Source organism: Eulemur rufifrons, chromosome 11 (genome assembly GCF_041146395.1).
Source record: "Eulemur rufifrons isolate Redbay chromosome 11, OSU_ERuf_1, whole genome shotgun sequence".
Classification (NCBI taxonomy): Eukaryota; Metazoa; Chordata; class Mammalia; order Primates; family Lemuridae; genus Eulemur; species Eulemur rufifrons.
The window spans coordinates 12,688,624-12,716,159 of record NC_090993.1 but is presented as its reverse complement, the minus strand read 5'-3'; the positions used below and the strand labels follow the sequence as shown (position 1 = coordinate 12,716,159).

The following is a 27,536-nucleotide window of genomic DNA, read 5'->3' as shown; positions in this document are numbered from 1 at the left end:
TAGAGAGAGGGGAGGGGAACCAGCACAGTGCTGGTTTCTTTCAGTTATTTTATCTGCAGCGTAATCCTCTCAACAACTCTCCGATTGGCAGCGTCAGCCCCCATCTCTTACAGAGGAGAAAGAGGAGGCTCACGGGGTAAAGAGACCGGATAAAAGATCGGGTAATGCCTCTTACTAGTTTGCTTCCTTTCGTATGTCCGTGAAGTCATCTGAAAAGGAAAGAACCCCTCCGGGCCACCACCACGAGGACGGAGAAATGAGTCTGCTCCACAGTCTGCTGGAGATTAATCTGATCCTTTATACTAATGGGTCAGAATTAAAAACCAGATCCTCTCTGCAACCTGCTCCCGTGCTCTCCAACTACCCTACCATCCCGACGGACCGGATGAACACCTGTCGGCCCGAGGACAGAGCACCCGCTGTCCCCGTCACTGAGCGCTTATGCAAAAGCTAGTGGCATGAACTATTCTATTTGCTGAGTGAATGAAATGCCACTGGTCTAAATTTAGCCCCAACAATGTTTACTTCTCCTCTGAACCCTCTGCCATACATTTAAGAAAAAAAGAGTGAACAGCCACCTCTGGCTCTAAGGTCCTGCATGAATGCCTTGACGCTGCTAAGGAACGTTCCAGAACCACACTGCACTGGGCATTTGATAATCTACTGTTCGGTTCCAAATCTGAGATGGGCATCTGCCAGGATTTTAGAAAAAAACACATCCACTTCAATGACAAGTAAATGGAAAAAAATAAAGGAAAAGATGTCACATATTTAAAAATTTTTTTAAAAGGCTATTTAAGTAGAAGGAGGTCCGTTTATATCCAGTGGCAAACTGGTACATCACTGGCCGTAACCCAGGTAACACACTGGCCTACACAGTGTTAAAAAAATTGCAAAAATCAAACTAAACAATTGCAGGTTTCTAGCTTCTCTTGGAGCCTCAAGAGATCCAACAAATTCCTGGTTACCTGTATTCTAAGGAAAAAAAAAAAAAAAGATACAGCAAAGATACTATCATGTTTTGGCATTCTCCCCTGGCAAAAAATAAATAAATTCATAAATAACTGGAGCTAAATACTGGTCGCCCCTTGAGATGAGGTGAACGCCTTCCCCCAGTCGCTGCAGGGCCCACTCATCGCTGCTACATGACACCAACTTGCTTTGCTCATTTAAGCTACCTCCCTGACCCCTAGAGAGTTCCGGATTCATGATTTATAACTTGCATGTAACTGGCTCATGCTATTTGCTAAGGGGGAAAAAGTACAAGTTATAGACCTACAGAGGGACGGTAGTTACATCTTATAAATGATACTTATGTGTGATTGTTTGGGCCACTATGTGCATAGAAAAAAACTCTCCAAAATACTCTCTCTGAGAGGCAGATTACTTGATATGCTCCCATTAGAATTCTCTATGGGGAGGGAGATTACTGGATATGTTCCCATTGTACTTAATACACTGTTGTATTCCTTTGAATTGTTTGAAACAAACGTGTTCATTTATAATCAGAAAAAAAATTAATACATGTTTCATTGCAGAAAATTTGGAAAACAACAAAAAGCACAAAGCAGAAAGTAAAGGGGACCCTATAATCCTGCCACCCAGAGATAACCACATTCAACATTTAAATACCCTTCCTGGCTTAAAGAAAGGCCATGTAAGTGGTTTGGAGGGAGAAGGCGAGCAGGAAAGCAGGTGCCTTCTGAGGAATTAGAGTGACACTGCCTTCATGCTTTTCTGCGGCAGAAAAGCTCAAGACGGAACAGTCAATAGAGCAGAACGGAGCCTCAGCCAGGATAGAGACAGGAGCCCACCACGCTCACCCTTTGGGAGGGCATCTCCAGGGATTATTGATAAAGACCTATGCTCAGATTTGTCACAGTTTAAAATGTGCAGTTCAAGCAGCTTTTCCCCTGAGAAAAAAGTTTATTCCAGATGACCAAGAGGTGAATCAGAAAAAGGTGTGAACAGTCTATTGCCGTGACTGGCATCGCATAAACCCGCAGCCAGGGCTGGCGCTCTGGGCGTCCTCCAATCGCCCTCGTTAACACAGCCTCACGGAATCCCAGCCATCTCTCCTCCGTCACAGGTCGGTGTCGTCCCGCCTGCGCCACTGGCCACTGCCCTGTTTTAAGCCTTCCTTTCATACCAAGGCTACTGCGATCACCTCACCTGTCCCCCTGCTTCTTCCCACCCATCTTCCAGACACACACCAAGAATTACCTTTTTAACACTGGACTCTGATCATGCCACTCCCCTGGACTGAAATTATTCAGTGGCTCCCCAACACCTTGCTCAGTGACATTCAAACATTTTTTTTTTCACTCCAACCACTGAAATACACTTTACATTGCAACCCAATACACACATACATATGTGCATAATATACACACACATAACAAAAAAAGTTCACTTAGTCATACCTAGCCTCACTATACACAATGTAATCTGCTATTTTCTAGTCCAATATATTTCATTTTTTAAAAAGTGCTAGTCTTGACTCACCAGTTAATTTCAGGACGTATGAAAGAGTGGCAACCCACAATTTGGTAACATCTAAATGCCTCTGCAGAAAATACTGATCATTTTCCTGCTTTACTGGTCTCAGCCTCATCTCCTTGCTCTCCCCCACTCACATTTCATACTCTAGAAATGAGAACTATTAAATAGTTCCCGACATAACGCTCCCCCAAGCCCAGTGCATTTGCAAACGCTGTCGCCTGTCTGAAACACCCACCCATTGCCTCTGCGCCCAAGAAATTCCTTCTGTCCTTTAAGTGTCTCAGCTCAAACACCACCTTTTCTCTGACTCCTTCCAGACTCCCCTGGAAAATAAACATGATCCTTCTCCTTTGTTCCCACTGTAGGTTATACGGATGTTAGTCATTCAACAGACATTTACTCAGGGCCTACTGTTGGCCACATCAGGTTCCATGTGCCAGGAATACCATACAAAGCTATTCTATTCCTGTGTGTGCTAGGAACAAGCAAGCAAACACCAACACAGATGGCAAGATCTTTGCATTCCTGGAGCAAAGAATCACAAATATAAATGTAAAGCTACATCTTCAATCAGTGCTAGAGTAGTGAGTGGTGCTTTCAGAAAATGCATAAAGATACAGACAAAGAAAATATTCCCTAAGGAAGAGAGAGGCGGGCTGAGATGAGTGGGAAGGAAAGAGGGGAGGCCAGCAATCTGAGCTGCTGGTCCAGGCAGGGGGAGCAGGCTGTGCAGAGGCCCTGAGGGAGGCAGGGAACGTAGCACCTGTTCCAAGACGAAGCTGGAGAGGCAGGAGGGGCTTGACGAAGGACTTGTGCATTTGAGGTACACGGTGTGTATGGTATGTGCGTGGGATGGGTGTGAGAGGAGCCAGGACAGGACAACCGCGTGGGTCATCTGGCACGTGATAGCGCCGTGGGCGTGTCTGGGCGGAGCAGGCGAGCACAGACGGGCTCGGGAGACACTCGGGACGCGCACAGAGCGCGGTGATAAGGTGAGCAGCAAACAGACGTGCGGAGCTCGTGGAAGGTGATGCCGTTTGTTGAGCGGACACCGTTGCAATGTGACTCAGGTGGGCGGGTGCGCAGGGATCGGGGAGAGCGTGAGGGTGAAACTCTGAGTTGAAGATGCCTTTCAGACGCCCAGGCGGACGTAGCCCCATGGAAGTGACTGCCTCGCTAGATGACAGTGCTGCGTCTGCACGCGTAGCTGCGCTAGCACACAGCGCCCTCGAGGGTGAGTCTGTGCATCCGGCGTCTGCGCCCCGGCCCACGCCTGGCACGTCCGTCTTAACACACGGCGGTTATTTAGAGCAAACATTGCCCACCGTGTATTAGGCAGCTAGGAAAACCTTATTGACTCCTAAAGGCTATCGGATCAAAGTGAGCTCCGCTAAGCCTGTTCTCTCTCAGAGGAGGCAGGCAGGATGCCACGGAGAGACACAGCGCACGTGGTCAACGTGAACAAGGGCCAGATCCAGGGTCACGGGAAGGCAAAGCTCTAGGACAGACGCGACGTGGTGAGTGGCTTATGGCGCACCACCTCTCCTGAGGCTGCGACATTTTTATATCAACAAAAAATTTTAAATTTAAAAAAAAAAAAAAAACCAACTACTCAAGAGTGGATTACAGCTGAAATGTCTGGACGCCGACAGCTTCCTGAATTCGGGCATCATCATCGCGGCTCCGGGAGCTGCCGTGTGCCTGACCCGGGCCCCGGCACAGGCCTCCCTGGAGCCATCCTGTGGCCTCCTCGGTGACACAGCACTGGCTGGTTACTGTGCGCATCTGCGGAGGATTTAGGTTTGCTCTACTCAATTTACTCTTTTTAGAATTTTTTTCTAACAGCATAGAAGTGGGTGTAATAACCGTGGCTGTTTATTCTGTTTATAGTCTAGTATTAAGTTTCCTAAGTTTCAATAACAAATTTTATTACTTTTAAAAATCGATACTTTATCTTACAAATCAATAGATTTGGATGTTAATAAGTCAAAACTTTTCTCTATAAAATGTCATGATTATTTTTTTCAAATAAAAGCCAATGTTTACTTTGGAAAAAATGAGTCTCAGAATATGAATTTTTCAAAGTATTTTTACAAAATTTATATTTTATAAAGTTTTAGAATTTTAAATGAATTAAATAAAAATTCATATTCCAATCTTCCAATTTTATTTATGTTATGCAGCTGCAAAATCACAGTATAATAAGATAGTTGCCTTAATGGAGTTATGTCCACTCAGATGTCTCAATTCTCTAAAAAAGTCTAATACATTATCCTCATTTTATTACTTATACAGTGACTTTAAATTTTACAGATATTTATTTTTCCACCACAAAGCTGGCTTTTTGATGAAAACTGGAAAGTCACTGGATCCAAAAACAAGCCAAAAAAGCAATGTAATGATTAAATTTAGACCAAGTGACAGACACAGATTTACATAAAGAATGCTTTAAAAACTACATGCAGAGGAATGTTTTCAATTTTGTCTGCTTATGTAAATTATGCAAAATAAGAAACAATGTTCTTTCATAAATTCAGTTCCACCAGAATCAGATGAGCACAGGGTCACACGATTAACAGCAAAGACGAAACTGCCTCATAAAATTACTGACGCACTTATGTTCTACGCAGCCCTGCATGGGCACCAAAGAAACAAAGAAATCAGGAGAAGGTTCTACTTTCCAAGAACGCCATCACTGATGCACTCACACGTGGAAGTGACTTCAGAGCACTGATACAGAGACAGCACTAATTCATAAGCTCTAGAATTCGAGAGTTTCAGATGCAGACTGACATCTATTAAACCTTGTCATTGTGCTCAGGTAGAAACCCTGATGTTTGAGGAGCGTCTTTCCCCTTTGTAGACATACCAAACAAGCCACTGAGGATAAGCATCCACATGAACACTCTGGAACAGCTAGGATTATGGAAATATCTCATCGGTTTGTAAACTCACGGTACTACCAAGACAACAGGAAGGTATAAAAGCTTTACATCAAAAGTTCATTCTGGAATTTAAGTTGCCCTTGTATGTAGATCTGAATTTCACATTAAATGATCTTATCAAAATAGTGATTCTAAATAAAATCCAAACCCCCGTGGCCCCATTTGTTATCAGCTTTCTATGGATGGAATCAGATTCCATGCTCTGCTGCTTCAGACTGGAGCTGACGGGGTAAAAGAAAATTTTGTCAAGAATTAACGAAATCAAGAAAACCAAAAAGTCTACGTGTGAGTGGTTATCACTTCGCAGATTTGTTAAAGGACATTTACTGGCTTAAAAACAGAGTTTTTGTATATCTGGAAGGTCCTGCAAGGAACAGGTAAAGATATATTAGCGTGCACAGAGAAAAAATTCTCTAGCGATATTTAGTTCAGTCATAACTTGAAGAATGAAAAGTAGTAGAGCAACATCCCCGTATGACTGAAGAAAAAAGCTTCATCACTCTTCTGAAATACTGGATATGAAAAAGTATTGTTGTAAAAATCAATTGCATTACTGCAAGAAATTTTATCAATACATTTGCCAATAAAAGAAAAGGAAGTACAGTTAGATTTAAAGAATGATCATACTTTTAAATATAATTTAAAGAGACTGATTTATGAAATTATTATTCTTGGTGAGAAAAGGAGTTTTGGTCAAGTGGAGAAGAAACAATAACTATTCTCTGGACTTTTGATCCACCTATTTGTACAGTGTCGTCATGACACTGGCTTTCAAGAGTTTGAAGAAATTAAGAGAAAATTCAAGCAGGAAGTATATGCATCAATTTCAAACATAAAGAAAAGCTTTGCCCAGAAAAGCAGGATCAAGTTTCTTGTTAAAGTTTTTGAAAATAATTTTAGCATTTTCATAGCAAATCTTTGTATTTTCTATTTCTTATCATAATCACGTAATAAAAGGAAAATGTGACCAATTTTCACCAAGTCCTATCTGGATGCTTCCAAATCTGTTCCTGCTTACCCACAGGCCATGCACATAAGATTTTCCGCATGTGCCGTGACACGGAAAAAGCCAGGAAGAGCTGAGATGAAGCGTAAGGAGAGAGAAGTCACCAAGAAAAGCACCAGCAGGAAAGCCGTGGGCACTGTTGCTGGGGCATAGAAATGATACAAATGATCACCTACTTCTTTCTTCTGCATCTGAACTTCCCACTCCTCCACTCCTGCCCATCAACAGAAGAGCAGTGTGACCTTATACTCCACACGTGCTCAAAGAAGAATTTCCCAGTTGACAGCAACCCACCGTATCACAGATTGATGAACATGTGTATCAGATTTCAGTACATTACTGTCTTTTCTCTGCACAAAAAGGCTGATCTACTGTCCGAACATAATCGCAAGAGAAAGATGTTTTACAGCTACAATAAATGGACAACACAAAGGCATATGATAAAGCCATTAAAATCTTAAGATTGTGGAGAAATATTGAAAAACATTTACACTATAAAATTAAGTGAAAAAGTAATACAAAATAGTACATATATTCAGATTATAAAACACGAATGCATACTTTGAAAAGGTAAACAAAGAATTTAAATATTATTAGAGTGGCAGAACTAGGAACTTTTTTTATCATTTAAAATCTTTTCTTTAACATTGTCATATTGCCTTCAATTACAGCGGTAATAATATTCTCAAAAAGTTGAGTAAAATGATAATACGTTGCCAACGCCTACTGTTTTCTGTTGTTGGTTACCACAAACTAACTGATATTTGCTCCATAAAGGTATCCCTTTCAAACCTGGGTCAAACGTTAACTGTGTAAAAGTGCTTGCTTACCTTTTATAATATTGCAACACTAAACAGAAAGGCAATTTTAAAAACTATTTATAATCAAACCTTTGTACTTTAAATTCCACTGAAGAATAATATTCCATATGATCATCTAAACACAGAGCTACTTGGATCTAAGGAACTCAAAGTCATAACTAAAAATATCTCATGAGGTTTTTGAGAATGAAGATAGAATTATCAATATAATAATCCTATTTTTAAAAAGAGAAAACAAAAGCAGAGCTAAAATTTCAAAATTAATAATTTGAAATTAAGTCCACTTGCTGAATTATAAGGTATCTATTGGCTCTTACTATGATTAACACAGATAAATATACCAGAATGGTATTTTGAGTAGCTACAATTTACTGAGCACTTACTATGTGCCAGGCACTAGGTACTAAGTACTTTAACAGGATATTTCATTTAAACAAAAAAGAATTTTTTAGGAGGTAGTTATTATCCCTGTAACCCAGGAGATTAAATAACGTGCTAGCAGGAAGCACAGTTAATTAGAACTTGCATATCTCTAACTCTAAAATCCATGACTTCTTCACTCACTGTACACTAATGGACGACACATCAAGAATTAATAAATGGCTAAGCACCTACAGTGGGTACAGTTAAATAAATTACAAGATATAAGGCCACTGATGTGGGCAGCTACAGGTCTCCTTTGCAAGTCTTATATATTTACACATTTTATCTCAACTAGACTTAACCACAGCTGCCAATCAATATAGCCCTAATACTTCCATTGAGGAGTCTAATAATTATACTTTAAGGTGAGAAACAAAACGATGAGTGGAAATTAACCATGCAGATCAGCTCTTGTGTTGGAAGGAGTTGGAATTTCAAGAGTTTCCAGTGTCCACATCTCATGAGAGACACCGTGGTAGAGAGGAAGGTGAACTGAAGCTAACGTCAGTTTTAAGCTCGCGTTTGAATCCCGCCTCTGCTCTCTGATGGTTGGAGACTAGGAGCAAATTGCTTGACCTCTTCACATTTCCTTCCCTCATTTAAAATGAAGTAACATTGCAAAGATGAAATGAAAGCATGTCACAAGGCCTGGCACCAAGAAAGTGCTCAGTCGATACCAATTTCTTTTACTTTCTTGTATAATCTTAAAATAGACGTTTCACTGCAGCACTTTAGCTATGCATGATATTTTTGTCATGACTATAAACTTGAAATCGAATAATTAAGAAGAAAAATTACCTGAAGCATTGTTGAAAAATGCCTTATTGCTTCATCATAGAGACCACTGCCAATCAACACATAAGCGATAGCTACGAAATAAAACGGAAAAATATTAAAGGAAAGAATAAAAGAGCTCAGACTAGAATCAATAACTAAATTCTGTGCTAAATCTCAAAAGGCAGCTCCACGGACTGGAAGTAGTTACAGAAAACCCAGAAGTTAATACGATGTCGTTGAATTCTGCTTTCACCACTCAGCACTTGCTAATCAGCCTTCCTGTTCCATCTAGATTTAAATTATTAAAGTTACCTATAAAACATATACTTACAAGAAGTACTTATCTTTTTCTAAGCCCATCACTCACTTTCAAATCCCAAATAACCTTTATGATGTCTCCTAGCTATATATTGAATACCAAAAAGCTAGTAATGAGCCTGAATAATATCCACACAACATGGCTATGTGGTTTTACTGCAAACATTATGAGAAATGCCCAAATAGCATCGCAAATCTCAATTCCTGGGAGTGCTGAATTTACTGCCAATTACCTAGTAAGAACAAAAACAGGAGCTCAAATCTATTAATATAATGCTTAACTGGGTAATTCGTACCCCTACAATGCAACAAGTCTTTTTCCTTCTTCTGTTCAAAAATATAGTCAAAATACTACTCAAAATATACACTAAAGATGAATAGTTTTTGATCAAATTGTTTAGGAAACTGGTACTTTGAAATTAGAGCCATGACAATCTCTTAAAACACAGCAATATTGTGACTAGACTTTCCTACCCATCCAAAAAACAATAAATTTGAATATTCTAGATTACACATCCATCTATAATATTTGCCCTGACCACTCAACTCCCCAAAATCCCTTAAAAACATTTTATTTCTCACTCAACATATGACTATTTTGATCACATTTCTTTGCAAAAAAGCTTTATTGTAATACACTCAAATTGTAGGGCCTAATAGGTGTTCAAGAATATGAGCAACTAAAATTTAAGGACAGTTAAAAGCAGTAAAAACATTACAATTCAGTAGAAACATAAATTAAATGTGGAAAGAGATTTAGAATATCTTTATAAATTACCTGAGAAAAGTAAAGTTCAAAACAATTCAGCATCACAAGAGGTTTTGGGGAATTTCTTGAAATAAAAAGAGGGCTGTTTTTACCCCAGTGTCTTTGAAAAGATAAATTAAGGCCAAACGCACGTTCAAAATAAGAAGAATGGATATATCCAAACAGCTAACCTCCAGGTAACCAGAGACCTTTTGTGGGGTGGGCGGCCAGTGGTTTCAGCAATACAAACAACAACAATAATAATAGTAATTACATGCATTGAGCTCTTCATATGTGCCAGGCACGGTGATACCCTTCATGGGTATTAACCCATTTACGCCTTAAGTGCAGTGAGGCAGGTGCAATTATTAACCCCATTTTGCAGACCAGGAAATGAAGGATAAAGCAGTAAAACAAGCTGTCCGAGACCACGAGCAGAGAGACAAAGGAACCAGGCTGCCTGACTCCGAGCCCACCCTCCCAACCAGCCCATTACACTGAAACAAATGAAAGCCACGCCAAAACCACCGTGCGCTGGGCTGGACTGCAAAATGGTTGGAACTCCTTAGTGGTCAGATGACCAGGGACTAAAACATAAATGTGCACTTTTGTGAATGCAAGAAGAGGATGCTATAAAGATCTGGGCTTGCATTTCTGGCTCGGCCACTCCCGGCCATGTGGTTATGGGGACCCCAGTCACTTCTTGTTAACTCTCTGGGTCTTGCTTAACAAGCCTGTAGAAAATTTTCTTAAAGATTCTTTTCAGATCTAAATTTTTAGATTTCCTACCTATCTTCCCACAATCAGTAAGTATCTGTTGAATGAACAAATGAATAAGTGAGCCATAAAAACAAATATAACTTCAGGGGATAAATTTTGTACTTTAGGACCATATTTAAATTGTCCACAGCTAGGCTATTGAATTCCACTCAGATAAAAATCAAACGATGTTCTCCAATCTTTTCATCTAAAAGTAAACATTTTTGTGAGCAACACCCAAAAGTACCGATAAAAAATAGTCCTAATTCAAATCTTGTACAAATATAAATAACTATTAGTAACTAAATTTTGTTGAGAGCGTCCAAAAACATAAAGGAAAAACTGGTAGAGCTGGAATTCTCTCAGAAATCTGTACTAACAAGCGACTCCACCTGTCTTAGCAATGTATATGTTGACAGAAGTCATTTTTCCAAGAAAAAATACCCTGTGGTATCAAAGACCCTAAGCCGGCTCAGGGCCTACACTACCCCAGGGTGTACCGGGATTGTTCTTGGAGGATAGAACAGGCCTGCACAAATCAGGCCCTTAATTCATTATTTAAGAAATGAATACTAGGCTGAGCAGAATCCAAAGACTTCAGAAAACACCAAAGCTGAAGCCGGAAAGGGTGATTTTCAGAGCCTCCTTGAAGTTTATCACCATAAAAGGATTAGTACTTTCCAAACAGCTCCCAATTACCTGCACTAACAGAGGAAAGAAGCCAACACAAGTGCTTGGGTTTAATATAAAATGCGTATGGCCACAGTACAGATAAAATGATTTTGTGTAAATCAGATAGGAAAAAATTCCTGCAGGCACCGTGGGCGGCTGGCCCCCCACGGAGCGCATGGTTCTGTGACATCTGCCCAGCTGCACTGCCCACCCCTGCGTTCACCTTTGCTCCCACTCCTCCGAGCGTAAGGTCCCCAGACGGTGGGAGAGGCACACCCAAAGCGCTCGACACTGGCGAAACCGGCCTATTTTAAAACACGCCACGAACACACTATCTACACGACTCGTGTGCAGATTTGAATGAATTTGATTTTTGGGCACCCACCTTCTCAGACCGGAAATAACTGACTGACCTCACGAGCAGAATAAACTTAAACCTCGCTATTTCACTGCTCAGGCTAAGCAGGTGTTCTCCTCTGCTTTCAGTTCCTTATGGCCCACATTTGATGACAGCACATAACCTTTTAATGAATGGAGATGACTCCTAAAAACGCATTACCATAATTATTGCTTTCCATAGAAACACAGGGCTGGAACAGTTCTCACTGATCATTCCATCCAGACATGTAACGCACGGAAGCTCAGAGGGCTGAATGCCCTACGGGAGATCCCACAGCCAGGCTGGCAGAGCTGGTCTCCGTGCTCTTCCTGCCTCACCGTCCTGCATCTCGTCCTCAGTCCTAGGCGACTATGACAGGAGTGTTCCCGGTTCAAGTCTTACCTAACTCCTCATTTGTGCTGTCGTTATCAGTAGCAAACGGGAATCTCTTTTGTTCTGCAATAGACTTGGCCTGACTCTGGAAAAAAAAAAAATAAAAAAGAACCAAACATACATTTTAGCTTATCACAAATGAAGGAAAACTTGTATTAAAAACTTGTATTTTTAAAATTTAAGGCTCTATTTGATTTAAATGGAAGCAAGAAAATCCCACTATCATGGGAATGTTTCACACATTGTATCTTTCAGTAAAACCCTTGATGATGAGCGAAAAACTCTTGTTAGCCACTTCTTATTTTGCTACGTAGCTGGAAGCTTCCACACATGGGCACCTGGTCAGGCTTCTTCAAGACGTGGAAGATTTAACAATGCATGAGGGTGTCACTGCCAGTATACAGCCGGGTGTGACCAGAACGTGTCCTGTCTCTCTGACAGATGGTTACAGAGAAGCACAGATGCAAAAGATTTTTCCGTGTAATAAACTGCTTAGATAGCTTGAGTGTGGTATAATCATTTCACAATGTATACATATAATCATATCATCACATTGTATACTGTAAATATATATAATTTTTATTTGCCAATTATACCTCAATAAAGCTGCAACAAAATTGCTTAGAGCCAAGAAAAAGAGTTGATAAATATTGCTTTTATTAGTTGCAGTGCCCTACTATTGCATGTGGTATTTGATGAGAGTCCACCATTTGCCAAAGCTTTGCGCAAAAAAGACATGGGGAACAGAACAGAAATGAAACTATTTACCAAGCAACATCAAGAGAATACTGAAGAACACATCCAATTTTAAGTTGTTTGTATTATATTAGAAAGTGGGCAGCAAAAGTATAGTATGAACAAATCAAATTCTGGACAAAAAAGAATCTTTCCCGTCTCTAATGTATCTATAGTTATCTTCTCTGTACAGAGGTGAGAAGCTATGATCAAGTAAGTTTAACTAACACAGCTCAGTATTATTAATAGACTAATTTCAACCCATCCTTGTCATTCTTGCTTACATTTCAATTCCTGAAGCCTGATACCCCTAATGTAAGGGAGATTATGTTGACCCTCTGCGTTTGTTTCATATGATGTGCACAATTGCATTTTTATGTTTATTTGTATAATTAATTGGTTGGTGACTGTAGGAGTCACAGGGCAGGGACCAAGGAATACTGTTGTATTCCCAGGACTTACCTAGCACAATGCCTGGCACCTAATAGGTGCAAAATAAATATCTGGAGAGTGGATAAATAAATGAATTGTCCAACCACCATATTTCAATCTAGGGACAATGAAAGGCCGAAACTCCCATAGGTCACAAGCTAGCACCATCTTACACTGGAAATACAACTAGAAAATAGCTGAACTACTATCAGTAAGAAGGACCCTCATAACTTTAAGAATCTCACCACCTACACAAGGTGGATTATCTAATTTCTACTTAAACACTTTTAATGATGGCCAACTCACTACTTTACAAGATAGCCCATTCTGGTTTTGGACAAGCCTAATCCAAAAGATTTCCCATATATCAAGCTGACTGCTAATGTAGTGAGTTAGGTAAAAGCAGATGATTGTTCTCTGCTTTGTAATTTTTTTTTTCTTTTTCTACTGCCTCTATAATTGCAGAATCTAGTTTGTGATTTCTATCTATAGTTCTGGCATGAAAAGGCAAAGCTTTGTTTGGAAAAGAAACAGTATCCCAAAGGAAAATGTTAAACAAAAGCAGCATATAATATCTACGTGATGTGGAAGGAAAAGGCCTGGAGAAAAAATATGTTAAACTTGGGCAGGGAAAGAACTCAGCTTCATAGAGTTAAGTATGAACAAAAAGAAGACCCACCTTGAGGTAGCCAGGCCGGAGGATACGTGCTAACATGGATAGGCAAACGCAAACATTACCTAACACCAGGTATTCATCCCTGAAATGCAGATGTCCCCTGTACAGTTTAGCTGGCAGTGACAAAAAAATAGATATAAAAGATATCCACACAGGCAAAGGCTGAAAAAATAAGATTCCACTATACCTCCAAATACACAAGGCTCCTAGAAATACGGTTCAATCATGATCTCCCCTTTATTCCTTGGAACTTAAAAGTCCTAGGTCCAGAATGACCAACCATCTAACTCATAGGCCATAAAAATTCAGGGTGACTAAATCCCAGATGACCTGTCTCTATATGCACATAGAACCAACGGGACCCAACTTCTAGTTGATAAACAGATGCGACCTCCACCTTCTGGAACTAGTATGGTGCGCTCTGGGTCACAGAAACAGAAAGCACGGGCAGAAGCTGCCTACCAGGATCTTTTCAGTGTTGAGGGAAAGCAAGGAGTCACAGGGCGGCGATCCTTTGGGTTCGCAGTCCGAGTCGTGGAAGTTCAAGAAGGATGACTCTGAAAAGCAAACGTTCTTTGTTACTCTCTTCATCTTAAATTTATGCTCTTAGGTGCTTAACTACGAGTTGGAATTTTAAGAATCCACAAAATAAGAACAAGTGTAAAAAGCACTAAAAGTGGGAATCTCTCTTCTACCTTTACGATTGCGCCATGTTTTATAGTGTGCAAGTATCTCGCACACCCATCAGGGACTGTCCTCACCACCACTCTGGAAATGAGCAAAGCCAGGCGGCTCTGTGGGGGATCAGATGAGGCTTAAACAGGCTGCAACTATCTGAAGGCAACAGGGCAGAAACAGTCCTAGCTCAACACTCGTCTCCCTGCACATGCGGAATTAACGTCATCATTGAGCTCCTTCGGTTGGACATCTCCTATGTGGCAACACTTACCACAAGTTTAAAAAAAAAAATCACAAAAGAACAATGCCAAGCCAGGAAGACCTAACATTAAAAGAAAACGCACTATGGATCTAGTATGCAAAACTAATAAATAACTCCTATAACCCAACCAAAAAACAAACAACCCAATTTAAAAAACAGGCAAAGGACTTGAATAGGCAATTCTCCAAAGAAGATATGCAAATGGCCACTGAGCACATGAAAAGATGCTCATCAATACTAATTAGGGAAATGCAAATCAAACCAGCATAAGGTACCTCTTTGTATGCACTAGGATGACTATAACCAAAAACTCAGAAAACAACAAGTGTCAGCCAGGATGTGGAGAAACCAGAACCTCCGTGCGCTGCTGGTGGGAATGTGAGATGGTGTCCTCATGATAGAAAACAGCTCCTCCAAACGCCAGTCAGGCCTTTCGGCAGTTTTTATTTATTTTCGGCAGCCCACGGCGGCAGGATGGCAGTGCAGATCTCCAAGAAGAGGACGTTTGTCGCTGATGCCATCTTCAAAGCTGAACTGAAGGAGTTTCTCACCCAGGAGCTGGCTGAAGTGGAAGTCTGAGTTACACCAGGCAGGACAGAAATCATTATCTTAGCCACCAGAACACAGAATGTTCCTGGTGAGAAAGGCCAGCGCATTCGGGGATGGACCGCTGTAGTTCGGAGGAGGTTTGGCTTCCCAGAGGGCAGTGTAGAGCTTTCCGCTGAAAAGGTGGCCCCTGGGGGTCCGCGTGCCCTCCTCGCCCAGGCAGAATCTCTAGGTTACAAACTGCTCCGAGGGCTTGTGGGCAGAGTGCCTGCTACGGTGTGCTGCGATTTGTCACCGACGATGGAGCCAAGGGCTGCGAGGTCCTGGTGTCTGGGAAACTCCGAGGACAGAGGATTAAATCCATGGAGTGTGTGGATGGCCTGATGATCCAAAGAAGGGGCCCTGTTAACTGCTGTGTTGACACTGCCATGGGCCAGGTGCTGGCATCAAGGTGAAGATCACGCTGCCCTGGGACCCCACCAGTAAGACTGGCCCTAAGAAACCCCTGCCTGACCATGTGAGCGGCATGGAACCCAAAGATGAGATGCTAACCACACGCCTATCTCGGAACAGCAGGGTGAGAAGCCAGAGCTGCCTGCCAAGGCCCTGCTGGTCCCTACAACATGTAAGGGTCTCCTTGGCAGCTGTATCTGGAGTCTGGACGTTGCTCTGTAAAGACCTTTAATAAAGTCTCATGCAAAGACGCAAGGCGGCCTGATCAGACCGTGTATCCCGGATTCAGACTGCAGGTTGGCTTATGGAGCGTTACTTATCCTCTTGGTTTTAACCACACTTGCAGTATTTGCAAGGAAGGGCCAGAATGCAAGGGCCTGAGCAGAGCTAACCAGAGACATATCCTGTGTCACAGTGAAGGCCGATGGCTAGCAGGGCAGCACCTTACCTAACTGTCCTGTGCAGTTCAGGACTGTAGGCTTAGAAGACGGATACTCAAGATGACTTTTTTCCTGATGCATCAGGAAATCCATATTGCACACAGAAAGCAAACACAGTGGCCATATTTTGTGTCATGCTGTACCATGTTCTCCATACACAGTCATTTAATCCTCAACACGTCTAAAGGGAAAAGGAAATTTGCTTGAGCCACTGAACTCAAGGCTCAGAAGTAAATTTGTCTAAGCAGCATTAAGCTCTCATTAGAATCCACATTCTTTTTTTTTTTTTCCTTTCAGAGACAGGGTCTTGCTGTGTCACCCAGGCTGGAGTGCAGTGGTGAGATGATAGCTCAGTGCAGGCTTGAACTCCTGGCCTCAAGCGATCCTCCTGCCTGAGCCTCCCAAAGTGCTGGGATTACAGAAGTGAGCCACTGAGCTGGGTTGACTCCCATTCTGATGTTTTGAAGTACTTTCTACCGATATCTGTATTTTACAAGAAATTAGATGCGCTTAGTTTACTTAGGCAAAACTAGTGAAGGACAGGTTGGCTTGAAAATCCTACAAGACTCATGATAAGCCAGATTCTGAGTGATCACAGAGAGGGGACTTCCCAGTCACAGCTGTCATGGGCCGGGGAGGCCCAGACCGGTGGCTGCAGCCTGGTGGTGACACGGTCTGGCTGGTGCAGTAGCCCTGGCGTCACAGACTGCCTGGCAGGTGCTGTTTGGTTATCCGGTGCCTTCTCAGTCAGATGGGGCTGCACATGGTAAAGGCTTAATATCTGAATTAATGAATTATGTTGGGAGCACACTGACAAAGCTGTCTGCCCCCTGCTCCCTTTTTACTATTGTAATTCTAAGCATAATATGCAATTTATCTTGTTCTTCTACATCATCTCTGGCCATTTCTTCATTGCTTCAGATTTTAACTTATTAGCAGAGGTTTCTACACAGTTGTCTCTTAATCCTACTGGCCTCTGTAGCCCTGCACAGACTCCTCCTCACAGAACACGTTTGCTCTTCTCTCTTCTTTATGTCTTAGCCTTATCAGGCATATCTATTCTATCATTTTTAAATGACTTAAGAATTTGTTCTCCTGTGTTTTTTTAATTGTGGTAAAACCCATATCACATAAATTTACCATCTTAGCCATTTTTAGGTATACAGTTCGGCAGTGTTAAATACATTCACACTGATGTGAAACCGATTTCCAGAACTTTTCGTTTATTCTTTTTTCTCAAGCACCAACTCTTGGGTCTATGTATCAGTTCCATCCGGCTCTATTTCTAATTCATTTGTACTGGCTTTGCGCTATTTATTCCTTCTAATTTCCCTCATTTCCTCTCCTCGCTTCTCGAAATTAGTATCTGGTTCATTCACTCCCTTCCTTATTGGCAGCAAACTAAGAAGGCAGGGTAGGTTTAAGCAAGAAGACCATCAGTGACAGGTGTCTGAGAAGAGGGGAACAGAGCAGGGAGGTCAGGTGGGCGGCAAGTTAAAAATGAGCAAAGTCGGAACACAGGTAGGGGCCCCAGCCCTGAAATGGAGGGTCACAGTCTAAAGAGATGTAGGAAGTAAAAAGGACAGGGCTGCGAGGAAAAATTAGGCATGGGAAGAGGGAAAGGACACAGGCTTCCGGTTTGTGCAACTAAGGAAGTGGTGCCCTGAATAGAAACAGGGAGCTTAAGAGGGTGAACGGTTTCAGAGGGAAGGAAAGAGTTAACTTCGGGTTTAAGCCAAGTGCTTAGGAGACGTTAAACTGGAAGCTATCCTAGTGCGCAGTTAGGGAATTCCAGACAAAGGGAAAAGCCATGGGTGTGCATTTGATAATCATTAACTTACAGTGGAATTCAGCTGGGAACGTAGGTAAGCTCTCCAAGAAAGCTTGGGGAGCTTACATTTAATGAGAAGAAAGGAGCCGACCCTGGTGGGGACAAGATATTTAGCAGATAGTAGGAAAATCCACTTGGTAATTTACCTTTTCTTAAAGAACTTTCCATTTATTTGAAATGTGCTACATCTTGGCCATAAAGCTGTACACAATTATCATGATTTTCATATTTGATTATACTGGCTTATTCCAAAAGCGTTTCTTCTCATTTTTCTTGATTAAGCATGCTAGATAACTGTCTAAGCTTTACCAGTATTTTCAAAGAACTAGGTCTTATGTTTAATTCTGCCCTCCCCGACTTTCAGTCTCACTAGTTTGGGGCCAGTGCAACAGTGGTTCAGGGGACAGGCTGTGCTGTCAGAGTAAATCAGACCAGATGCTTCCCCGGCTGTTTGACCGTGGGCGGGTCCTTAGCATGCCTCACCCTCAGTACCCGCACCTGTTAAACAGGAATGACCATCACAACCTACCCGCATGGGGCTCTAGCGAGGAATAACGGACATAAAGTCCAGTTCACAGAAAATGACTGTTAAATGTTAGCATAAAAATATAGGCTAAAATCGCTGGTTTTTCTGTAAATGTCTTCTACTTTATGTAAGTTTATTTTGTTCTTTACAGCTTTCAAAAACAGTGCTTCTTTTGGGTCTCCATCCTCTAAGGTTGGTAGAACATACATTGTGCCCAGCGTACACATGGACAAGCTCATGTTAATGAATGTGTTTAAGGTCACAAAATGAAGACCTAGCAAAGCTGGGACATGCCACATCAATAAAGAACACGGTACATTTGTCACAACTCATTCTGCCAATGCTGGGTTCTGATAATGAACACTTCAGGTACAGCAATGTCTTCAAATTTCTTTCCTCTCCTCCTAGACCTCACACACAACTGACCTTACGAAGAGTTTTGGTGCAGTGACCAGGACAAAAGCTGACTGCAGAAGACTCAAGAGAGAGTAGGACAGTGGAGACAGTGCACATAAACATCTCCTTTGAGGATTCTGCTGTCAAAAAGGTGGCAGAGACAGGGCGGGAGCTGGAAGGACATGTGGTCTTGTCTTTGATGCTTGTTTTTTCAAGATGGTAGCCGTCACAACCATAGGAGTGCTGATGGAAGTCAAGAGGGAAAAAAGCCAGTGCCCAAGGAGAGAGCTGCACTAGGTCAAAGCAGAGGCCACTCATTCACTGCATCAGCACAGAAGACAAAATCTCCCAGTCCAGCTGCAGGCAGACTGATAGCTAAGATGGGGGAGCAGGGACATTCTCTTGTCACTGCTTCTTTCAGTCAAATAAGACACCAGTCATTACTTCCGAGGGAGGAGAGAAGGTGGCACTAAAAGCAGCATGGATTTGTCACACACTCATGCCCGTAAGTGAAAACCGAAAGCCTGCAAACCCGTGGCCCATTTATAAGGAAGTCAACAGCTTCTGGGTTGCACTCACTACCCGACCCCCTTGCTCTAGTTGTAACAGATGGCGTGCTGAGCTACTCGAGAATAAGGATGAGTGGGCTTTTCCCACGGAGGGGCTAGAACTTGGAAATCAAGTGCCAGATATTTATTGACAATTCTAGTCTAGGTGTAGGGGACCCTGGGAAGAGAAGACAGCATCAGTGTGGCTACAGGAACTACCCGAAGGCTAGGCGGCTGTCACGGTAGCAACCTGTAGTGCCTTTTGTTTTCATCAACATATGATCCCAAGTGGTAAATTTCTTTTAGAATGTAATAACAGGCAAAATTCTCTGAAGAATTTATATGCTTCATTTATTCTAATGAAATATTCTTCAGTACCTGAGCTGTGTAAGCTATCATAAAACAACTTGAAAATAGACTGCCCACTGAGAGTTAAATTATAAAGTAAACACATATTTAATCCGTTAGAACAAGGATCTGCAAAAACCATCGTAAAGAGACAGAAGCGATTTGTAAAATAAGGCTTGAATGTAATCTGATCAAAGCTATATTAACCCACATGTAAATATGAACACACGTAAAGAATGTACAAAACCGAAAGAGAAGGAGTTAGGTGCACAGGAGGGAAACAGGCACAGAAGCAACTTATGCGGTGCCAATGCAAGTAGCGGCCAGAGGGAGGTACTGTGACCCATAGGGACCAGGCGTTACCCACAAAGGTGAGTTTTGTAGCCTGGGGTTGTAGACCAGATTGAAGATGGCTCAAAGTGGCACATACCTTTAAGAGCTAAAACCTTTCTCACAAACCCACACATACTGTCAGCCATCATCCACCCTCCTTGGGGATGCTGAAGCAGACCCAGGCAGTGATGTGAAATGATCAGTGACAAAGGAACACACAGTCATTTAGAATGTCTCAAACACCAGCAGGGGAAAGGTGCGAGAGAAGTCAACTGGTCTTTATGTGCAGGGCAGGTCCCGAGCAGAGGATGGACCATTGGACAGAGGATTCCTGAGTGTCTATGGAAAGAAAACCAGCACATGTGCAGAACTAATCCACTGCACTGTGCGGGCCCTGAATTAGACATAAAGCCAGGGAAAGTATTTTCCAAATGAAACTAGGATTAGCATAGAATGAGACTTTATTAGCAAGCTTAAAAACAGGTAGTTATTCATTTTGGTTCTTTTTGGTTACACAAGTTCAGTTCATGAAAATTCATTGAGCTATATGTACACCTGAAAACACTTGTGACATATATATTTTTATGTGCATGTCATATTTCCATAAAAAGTAAAACAGATAACAGAATGAAAATGTTGGAAAGCATTCATCCTAAGTATTAAAATTCTGCTACTTCAATAAATTGTGTATTTATTCTGTGTGCCAGATCAGGTAAGCCCAAACAAATTAATTTGGTGGTTTTTTTTTTTTTTTTTTTTGAGACAGAGTCTCACTCTGTCACCCCAGCTAGAGTGCAGTGGCATCATCATAGCTCACTGCAAACTCAAACTCCTGGGCTCGAGTGATCCCCCTGCCTCAGCCTCCCAAGTAGCTGGGACCACAGGCGTGCACCATCACGATTTTTCTATTTTTTGTAGAGATGCAGTCATTCTTGCTCAGCTGCTCTCAAACTCCTGACCTCAATCAATCCTCCTGCCTCAGCCTCCAACAAATTAACTTCTTTAAAACAAAATATTGTGAAAAGGAGAAGATGTAAAAGTTGGTCAAGGAGACAGACTTGAGTGTTTCTTGCTGTCTTTTTACCAGTTGACTTGCAATAAAGGTTTCCTTTTCTCCAAAAAAAAAAAAAAAAAAAAAGAAAAGAAAAAGAAAAAAGTCAAGTAGTTATTGAGTGCAATGAAGCCAAGCCGTCTCTACGCTCTGTTGAAGAGCCTTCTTTAGAAGTTTCTATACAGATTGTTCTGCCACTTTCCTGTAGCCATGTTCCATGTAGGTTCTAAAATCCAAACCACATAACTTTTGCCCTTACCCAGAGGGGGGAAAAAAAAAAAATTAACCCTTATCACCCAAAGCTGAGTATGTTTAGGAGTGTGTAGACAGTCTAAAAGGTAAATGTGATTCTTAATGACAACAGATATATATGCAAAAGCTAATCACAGGCTGTCATCGTCACAGGGCTTATGCTACAAAATGCTAGTTCTAAACTAGAGGACTTTCTGAAAGATGCGGTTCTGTTAGCAAAAGACGCAAACATCCTCCTGGCGTGGCCACAGCGGCCTTGGTGAGATACCAATGTAAGGAAGAATCTCTTCATCACTCTGTGCCTCGGTCTCTGCACTGAGAGTAGGTCAGCACTTTACACCGGCACGTTTACTCCTCGGAAAAAAGATCTGGAGAGATCTGCCACAAAACCGTACATGGTAACGCAGAAAACCAGAGGATCAAGCAAATACACTAACAGTAACTGTCACTGCACTTCCTGTGACTGAGCACAAAATGTGGTTCTTAACTTCCTCATAGAGCAAAAAAGGAAATAGCTCTCATTATAAAAGTTTCCTTCTATTGATTCGCTACCACCTCTAGGCGTAGCAGTGATTTAAGCGTTGTGAGCAATAAGACCGATGTCACGTCCTTAGCCTGATTCCTCGGTTCAGAAAGATGCCACATGCATCGACAACCTAAGTCTTACTGACTTCATAAAAAACCCTGGGCTAGTCCGTAGATACTTCCCTGTTGTTCTGGCAGTTAACAATTCCCAAACTGGACAGACACTAAATGCTCTTTTCTCCACAAAGAACTGTAGGAAAATAAACTCAATTCTGGGATTATTAATTTCTACAAACTAAAGAAAATTAAGACATCAAGTACAAGACTACATCACCCAGGAGCAGTTAAAAAAGTCGGAAGGCAGCAAAAAAAAAAAGTCACACAAACTCACTGTTCTTAGTTTTACTACATTTTCAAAGGAAGAAAACAAAAGTATTTTTGAAACAATTACTAAAAATGCATACGTTTGAACTATTAAAACACCTCTTAGACTGTCCATAAAGAACACATAAAGATGTATCTCACACAAGATGAATGCTACATTTGAATGAGATGCGGTTCAGCTTTGGGAGGAAGAGCAGAGAAGCTGAATTCTTAAAACAATGAACAAGTTACAATTTGTCCAGACCTTATTTGCCAGATCCATAAAATGAGGGTGTCAAATTAAGATATCTCTAGGATCTCTCCAAATCTTACTCTAAAATGTCAGCTTACCTGAGGCCCTCTCTGGGGCCACCTTTTAAAGTAGCACCTCCACACTGCTCTTTACCCTCTCGCGCTGCTTTATTCTTCAAGGCACGTACTACTCGGCCTGTTACATACAGTCGTGCGTGATGTTTTGATCAATGATGATACACATGTATGACGGTAATCCCATAAGATTATAACACCATTTTTTTACTGTACCTTTTCTCTGTTTAGATATGTTTAGATAGACAAATATTTACCATTGTGTTATAATTGCCCACAGCATTCAGTACAGTAACACACTGTGCAGGTGTGTAGCCGAGGAGCAATGGACCGTACCATACAGCCTAGGTGTGCAGTAGGCTGTACCATCTAGGTTCGTGTACGTGCACTCTATGATCTTCACATGACAGAATCACCCAAGGACACATTTCTCAGAACATGTCCCCACTGTTAAGCAATGTATGACTGTACTTATTTCCTCTCTCACCAAGAGAGACTCCAGGCTGGGAACCTGGTCAGCTGAGCCACAGCACCAGGGTCTACAACACTGAGAAGCACCTAGTAGGCACACAGATAGCTTTTCAATGAAAGAAACAGATCCATTCTAGCTCTATAGTTCAAAATAATAGGTTCAGTGAATGATCCTTGTATTTATATAACAAATACAAAATTCTAGAAGTTATTTAAGAATATGACATTCAACAAAGCTTAAGGGTATAGGACTTTATCAGTGTCATTAAGAAATCGTACTAATACACAAATATTACTGAAGATAACACACAAATATGGTCAGATCAGGTTCAAACCCTGGCCCTACTCTTTACTGTGTGTAACCTTGCTTAACTTCTCTTGCATCTGTTTCCCCTTAGGTAAAGACGATAAAAACAGGACCTACTTCAGTGGCAAGGGGATTAAGATCACACAGAATGTTTACAACCATGTAACTACAAAACTGGAGAAAAGAATTGAAAAAACTTCTGTCCATTATTTCCTCCCACAATTACAATTAAAATAGAGCCAAGCTAAAAAGCAAAGGAAGGAAAATTTACTTTTATTTTAAAAACATGTACAAAGCAGTGTTCCATTTCTTTAAAAGAGTAAGATTATTTTCTCCACAGGAAAACAAAGATGTAAGTTTGTGGTTATACATGTTTTTCAAATAAAAAAATGAAACGGGCCGGGCGTGGTGGCTCACGCCTGTAATCCTAGCACTCTGGGAGGCCGAGGCGGGTGGATCGCTCGAGGTCAGGAGTTCGAGACCAGCCTGAGCAAGAGTGAGACCCCGTCTCTACTAAAAATAGAAAGAAATTATATGGACAACTAAAATATATATATACAAAAAATTAGCCGGGCATGGTGGTGCATGCCTGTAGTCCCAGCTACTCGGGAGGCTGAGGCAGTAGGATCGCTTAAGCCCAGGAGTTTGAGGTTGCTGTGAGCTAGACTGACGCCACGGCACTCACTCTAGCCCGGGCAACAGAGTGAGACTCTGTCTCAAAAAAAAAAAAAAAAAAAAATGAAACGGAGGCTGGGTGGGCGGCTCACACCTGTAATCCCAGCATTCTGGGAGGCTGAGGTGGGAAGATCGCTTGAGGCCAGGAGTTCAAGACCAGCATGAGCAACGTGGCAAGATCTGTCTCTACAAAAAATAGAAAAATTAGCCCAGTGTGGTGGTATACACCTGTAGTCCCAGCTACCTGGCAAACTAAGGTGGGAGGATTACTTTAAACCCAGGAGTTGGAGGCTGCAGTGAGCTATGATTGTGCTACTGTACTCCAGCCTGGGCAACCGAATAAGACTCTGTCTCTGTAAAGGTGTAACGTAAAATTGTGCTGGAGGAGAAAAAGTTAAGGAGAGTGCCAGGGAACATGAAAAGCTCAGGCTGAGACATGGCATCAGGGGGTCATCCATGCTTTCTGCCTGTGCAGCGGATCTGGGCAGGGCTCGGCCCACTGAGTACTAGGCTGTTCCCTTGGACCGAGATTCCATTTCACGTTGGTGCCCACGGCTAGAGCATTGCCAGTGTGTTATCTTTAGACTGGTGGGCTCCTACCAGCGGTTGTCCTTGCACCTGCAGTCACTGGGGGCTCTGTCTTAAGAGAATACATACACTGCTCATCACAAGGTGTGCAGATTAGACCCAAGCAGGCATCAACTTTGCCATTTGAACTTGAAAGCTGCAAGAAGCATTCTGAAAAGTGGTTGCACTGCTCTGTCTGTCCTCCGTATATGGACTGGCTTCATATGAGCAGGTCTGTGGCTGGACAGGCAAGCAAGTGACAGTGGCATAATCAACGGTTGGTGAGGTCAGATCAGTGTGATTCTGAAGACCAATTAGTTCTGCATCTTGGCATTTCATCTAGAACCTAAGGTTGATCAGATGGGGGCTCTGGATACAGAACATCAGCCTCCCCTCGGGCTATGACATGGTTAGTTGTAAATCCTGATCTTGTCCCTACATCCTAGGACAGAGAGGGAATGAAGCAGGTTTCATAAGGTCCAGATTCTACCTAGTTGTCCAGGGTGAGGAAGGAGAAATAAGAGGTGTTTTGGGAGCCTCTATAAAAACAGAAGCGGGTTTTTTCATATGCTGCAGCCAGTAAAGCTGAGGGAAACCGGTAGAGCTCCAAGCAGCACGAGTAGCTGACTCTGGAAGTGACTTAGTGGGTGACTACAACAGCAGCCAAGCCACTTTAGCACCTGGCAGCTATTGGAACAGCCAGGGGAGGCTACGTGAAAGACGCATGCTGCTCCTTTACAACAGAACATTTTAAATTTCAAACTAAGAAAATAAGTACTATAATAAATGGGGGAGATAAAGAGAAAATGGAAACATTTAAATAAATTATGTTTAAAGCCTCATAATACTCCAAAGCAGAACGTTAGATAATGTTCTCCATACACAAGAAAGATTCCTCCAATTGCCTAGTTATAAAAACTACATTTATCATTATCTGGGGTAAAATGCTAATGCAAGTCAGAGTTGGCTCAAACAAGGATTCTTAAATACTGGCCTAAGCTGATGCCAAAGAATGAAATGAGCCACCTACATTAATAATGCCAATAGATTTCATAATATTCATTGATAGATAGCTTCTACTGCCTAAGATCTGGGTCTCCTTTAGCCAGTGAGCATCATGTGACAATAGGAGGAAAGGGAAAAGGAAAATTTACCTAATATGTACCATATGCTAGTAAACACTACAGACGTGTTTTCCTCACTATAACCACTAGTGGTTACGACAAAAGATTTGTCTGAAGCTGGACTACCTGGGTTCCTCTTTTTACAGCTGTGGGGCCTCAGGAAGGTGACAATTTCACTATGCCTCAACTTCCTCATCAGAGAAAAGGAGCTACCACCCAATGAGGTGGTTACTGTTTTTCTGATAGACTGATATACTAGGCTAATAGACCTAAAGCACTTAAAATAGCAACTGGCATACAGCAAGCACTCAATATATGTCAGCTATCTCTCATTTTCCTCACAGCACCCTTGTGAGGAAAATAAAACCCTGTAATTAGTTGAACAGTGTCTTCCATTTACAGAGGAGGCAATTTTGCAAAGACAGGTAATTCACTTGCTCAGAGACATAGAAAGTGACAGAGATAAAAAGCATTATTTTTCCAGTATGCAAATGCTGGCCATATTACTCATGCTGTTACCGGCTAAGGCCTACCACAAAATAAAGAAGTCACATACCCCTCAATGAGTGAGACTTCCTCAAGGAAGTCAGATTGTGCTAAAAGGAAATCAGATTGTGCTAATCTTGACATCTCATCTCAACTAAAAAAAAGAAAAAAAAAAAGGTATTGTTTTCCTAGGTATACAATGCTTAAGAACACTGCCATCAAGCCTTAAAAACGAGCAGCCATCTCCCAGTGAGCAGACCCAGGCCCTTTCCCAAGCAAGCCATAAGGGGACTGGCCAAGGGGAAAGAGAAGGGGAGGGGATTGAAGGGTAAAAAGACCCACTACAGAACTTCCAAACAAAAAAATGTACACATGTACTTTGCCCCAGAGGCATCTGCCACGGCTTATTAAACCGAGGCAATAACACCCAACCTTAATGAATGAGCGGGCGTAGCTCCAATACACACACCGCGCTGACACGCACAGGCTCAAGGCCTGCAGGGCCCTATTACCCTCCGGGAGACACCTGACAGATCACAGGTCAATCTCGACTGGAAACAAGATGTCAAGGAGCAGATAAAACGGGCTTGGTCTTTCTCTTCTTTCTTCCAGCGATCTAATTTTTAGGGACTATGTTTAATACAAGACATCGACCTCGACGTCAGGAACCCGGTTTCCAGGCCTCGGATGGGCCGGGCATGCCCCTCCAGGCACGGGTCAGGTCCGCCCGCCCTTCTCTTGCCCCCGCGGCACCCGCGGGAGGGTGGCGGCGGAACAGGGCTGCCCCGGGCCACCTGCCATGTCCCCTCCACCCTTCCGAGAGTTGCCTCAGACTCCGGAGAGGCCGCCCCGGCCCGGGGAGCACGCTGTCAGCTCTCTACTCACCGCCTCCCCGAGGCGGCCGCGGGAGAGGGCGCGCGGAGGCGTGGGTGGGAGCGGCGGGAAGCCGGCCGCCAGGACCCCTCGCGGAGCCGGCTCCCCGAGCACACGCCGCCGCTGGAGGCGGTGAGGCCCGGCCGCCCGTACCCCGGCCCAGGGGCCCGCCGCCCCGCAGGCCCGCCGCCCCCTCGGCCCCGGCCGACCGCATGCCGCCGCCGCCCACTCACCGCCGCACTCGGCAGAGTACTGGTCCCCCCAGTCCCGGGACTGCGGGCTGCAGCCGCCGCCGCCCGCCGGGGCCTCCTGCTGCTGCCGGTGCTGCAGCTCCTGCTTAAGCAGGGACAGCGGCGAGTAATGCTCGGTGGCCAGGGCGCCCAGGCGCGGCCCGGCGGACAGGACCCCCAGCAGCAGCAGCAGCAGCAGGACGCGCCAGGCGGCGCCCGCGGCGGCCACAGCGCCGCCCCAGCTGCAGCAGCAGCAGCCAGCAGGTGCCATCTTCCCTCAAGGCGCATGTGCGGCAGCCCGCGCCGGGTTCTCAAGCCTCCCCTCCTCTACCCACCGC

General features: G+C 42.9%; 1 protein-coding gene and 1 pseudogene across 10 annotated transcripts in view; one reads left to right on the top strand and one right to left on the bottom strand.

Annotated features, from left to right (window-relative positions):
- TTC13 (tetratricopeptide repeat domain 13) overlaps nucleotides 1-27,498 on the bottom strand; it is a 72,149-nt gene extending 44,651 nt beyond the window's left edge. For all 10 annotated transcript variants that reach the window (XM_069484728.1, XM_069484729.1, XM_069484735.1 and 7 more), the window contains exons 1-4: nucleotides 27,202-27,498; nucleotides 14,049-14,143; nucleotides 11,753-11,828; nucleotides 8,496-8,566 (exon numbers count right to left, since the gene is read on the bottom strand). In XM_069484728.1, the coding sequence (XP_069340829.1) occupies nucleotides 8,496-8,566; nucleotides 11,753-11,828; nucleotides 14,049-14,143; nucleotides 27,202-27,469 (510 nt within the window). In that variant the 5' untranslated portion in view covers nucleotides 27,470-27,498. The remainder of the gene's footprint in view (nucleotides 1-8,495; nucleotides 8,567-11,752; nucleotides 11,829-14,048; nucleotides 14,144-27,201) is intronic.
- LOC138393356 (small ribosomal subunit protein uS3 pseudogene) lies at nucleotides 15,001-15,747 on the top strand (annotated as a pseudogene).
- Nucleotides 27,499-27,536: the final 38 nt, after the last annotated feature.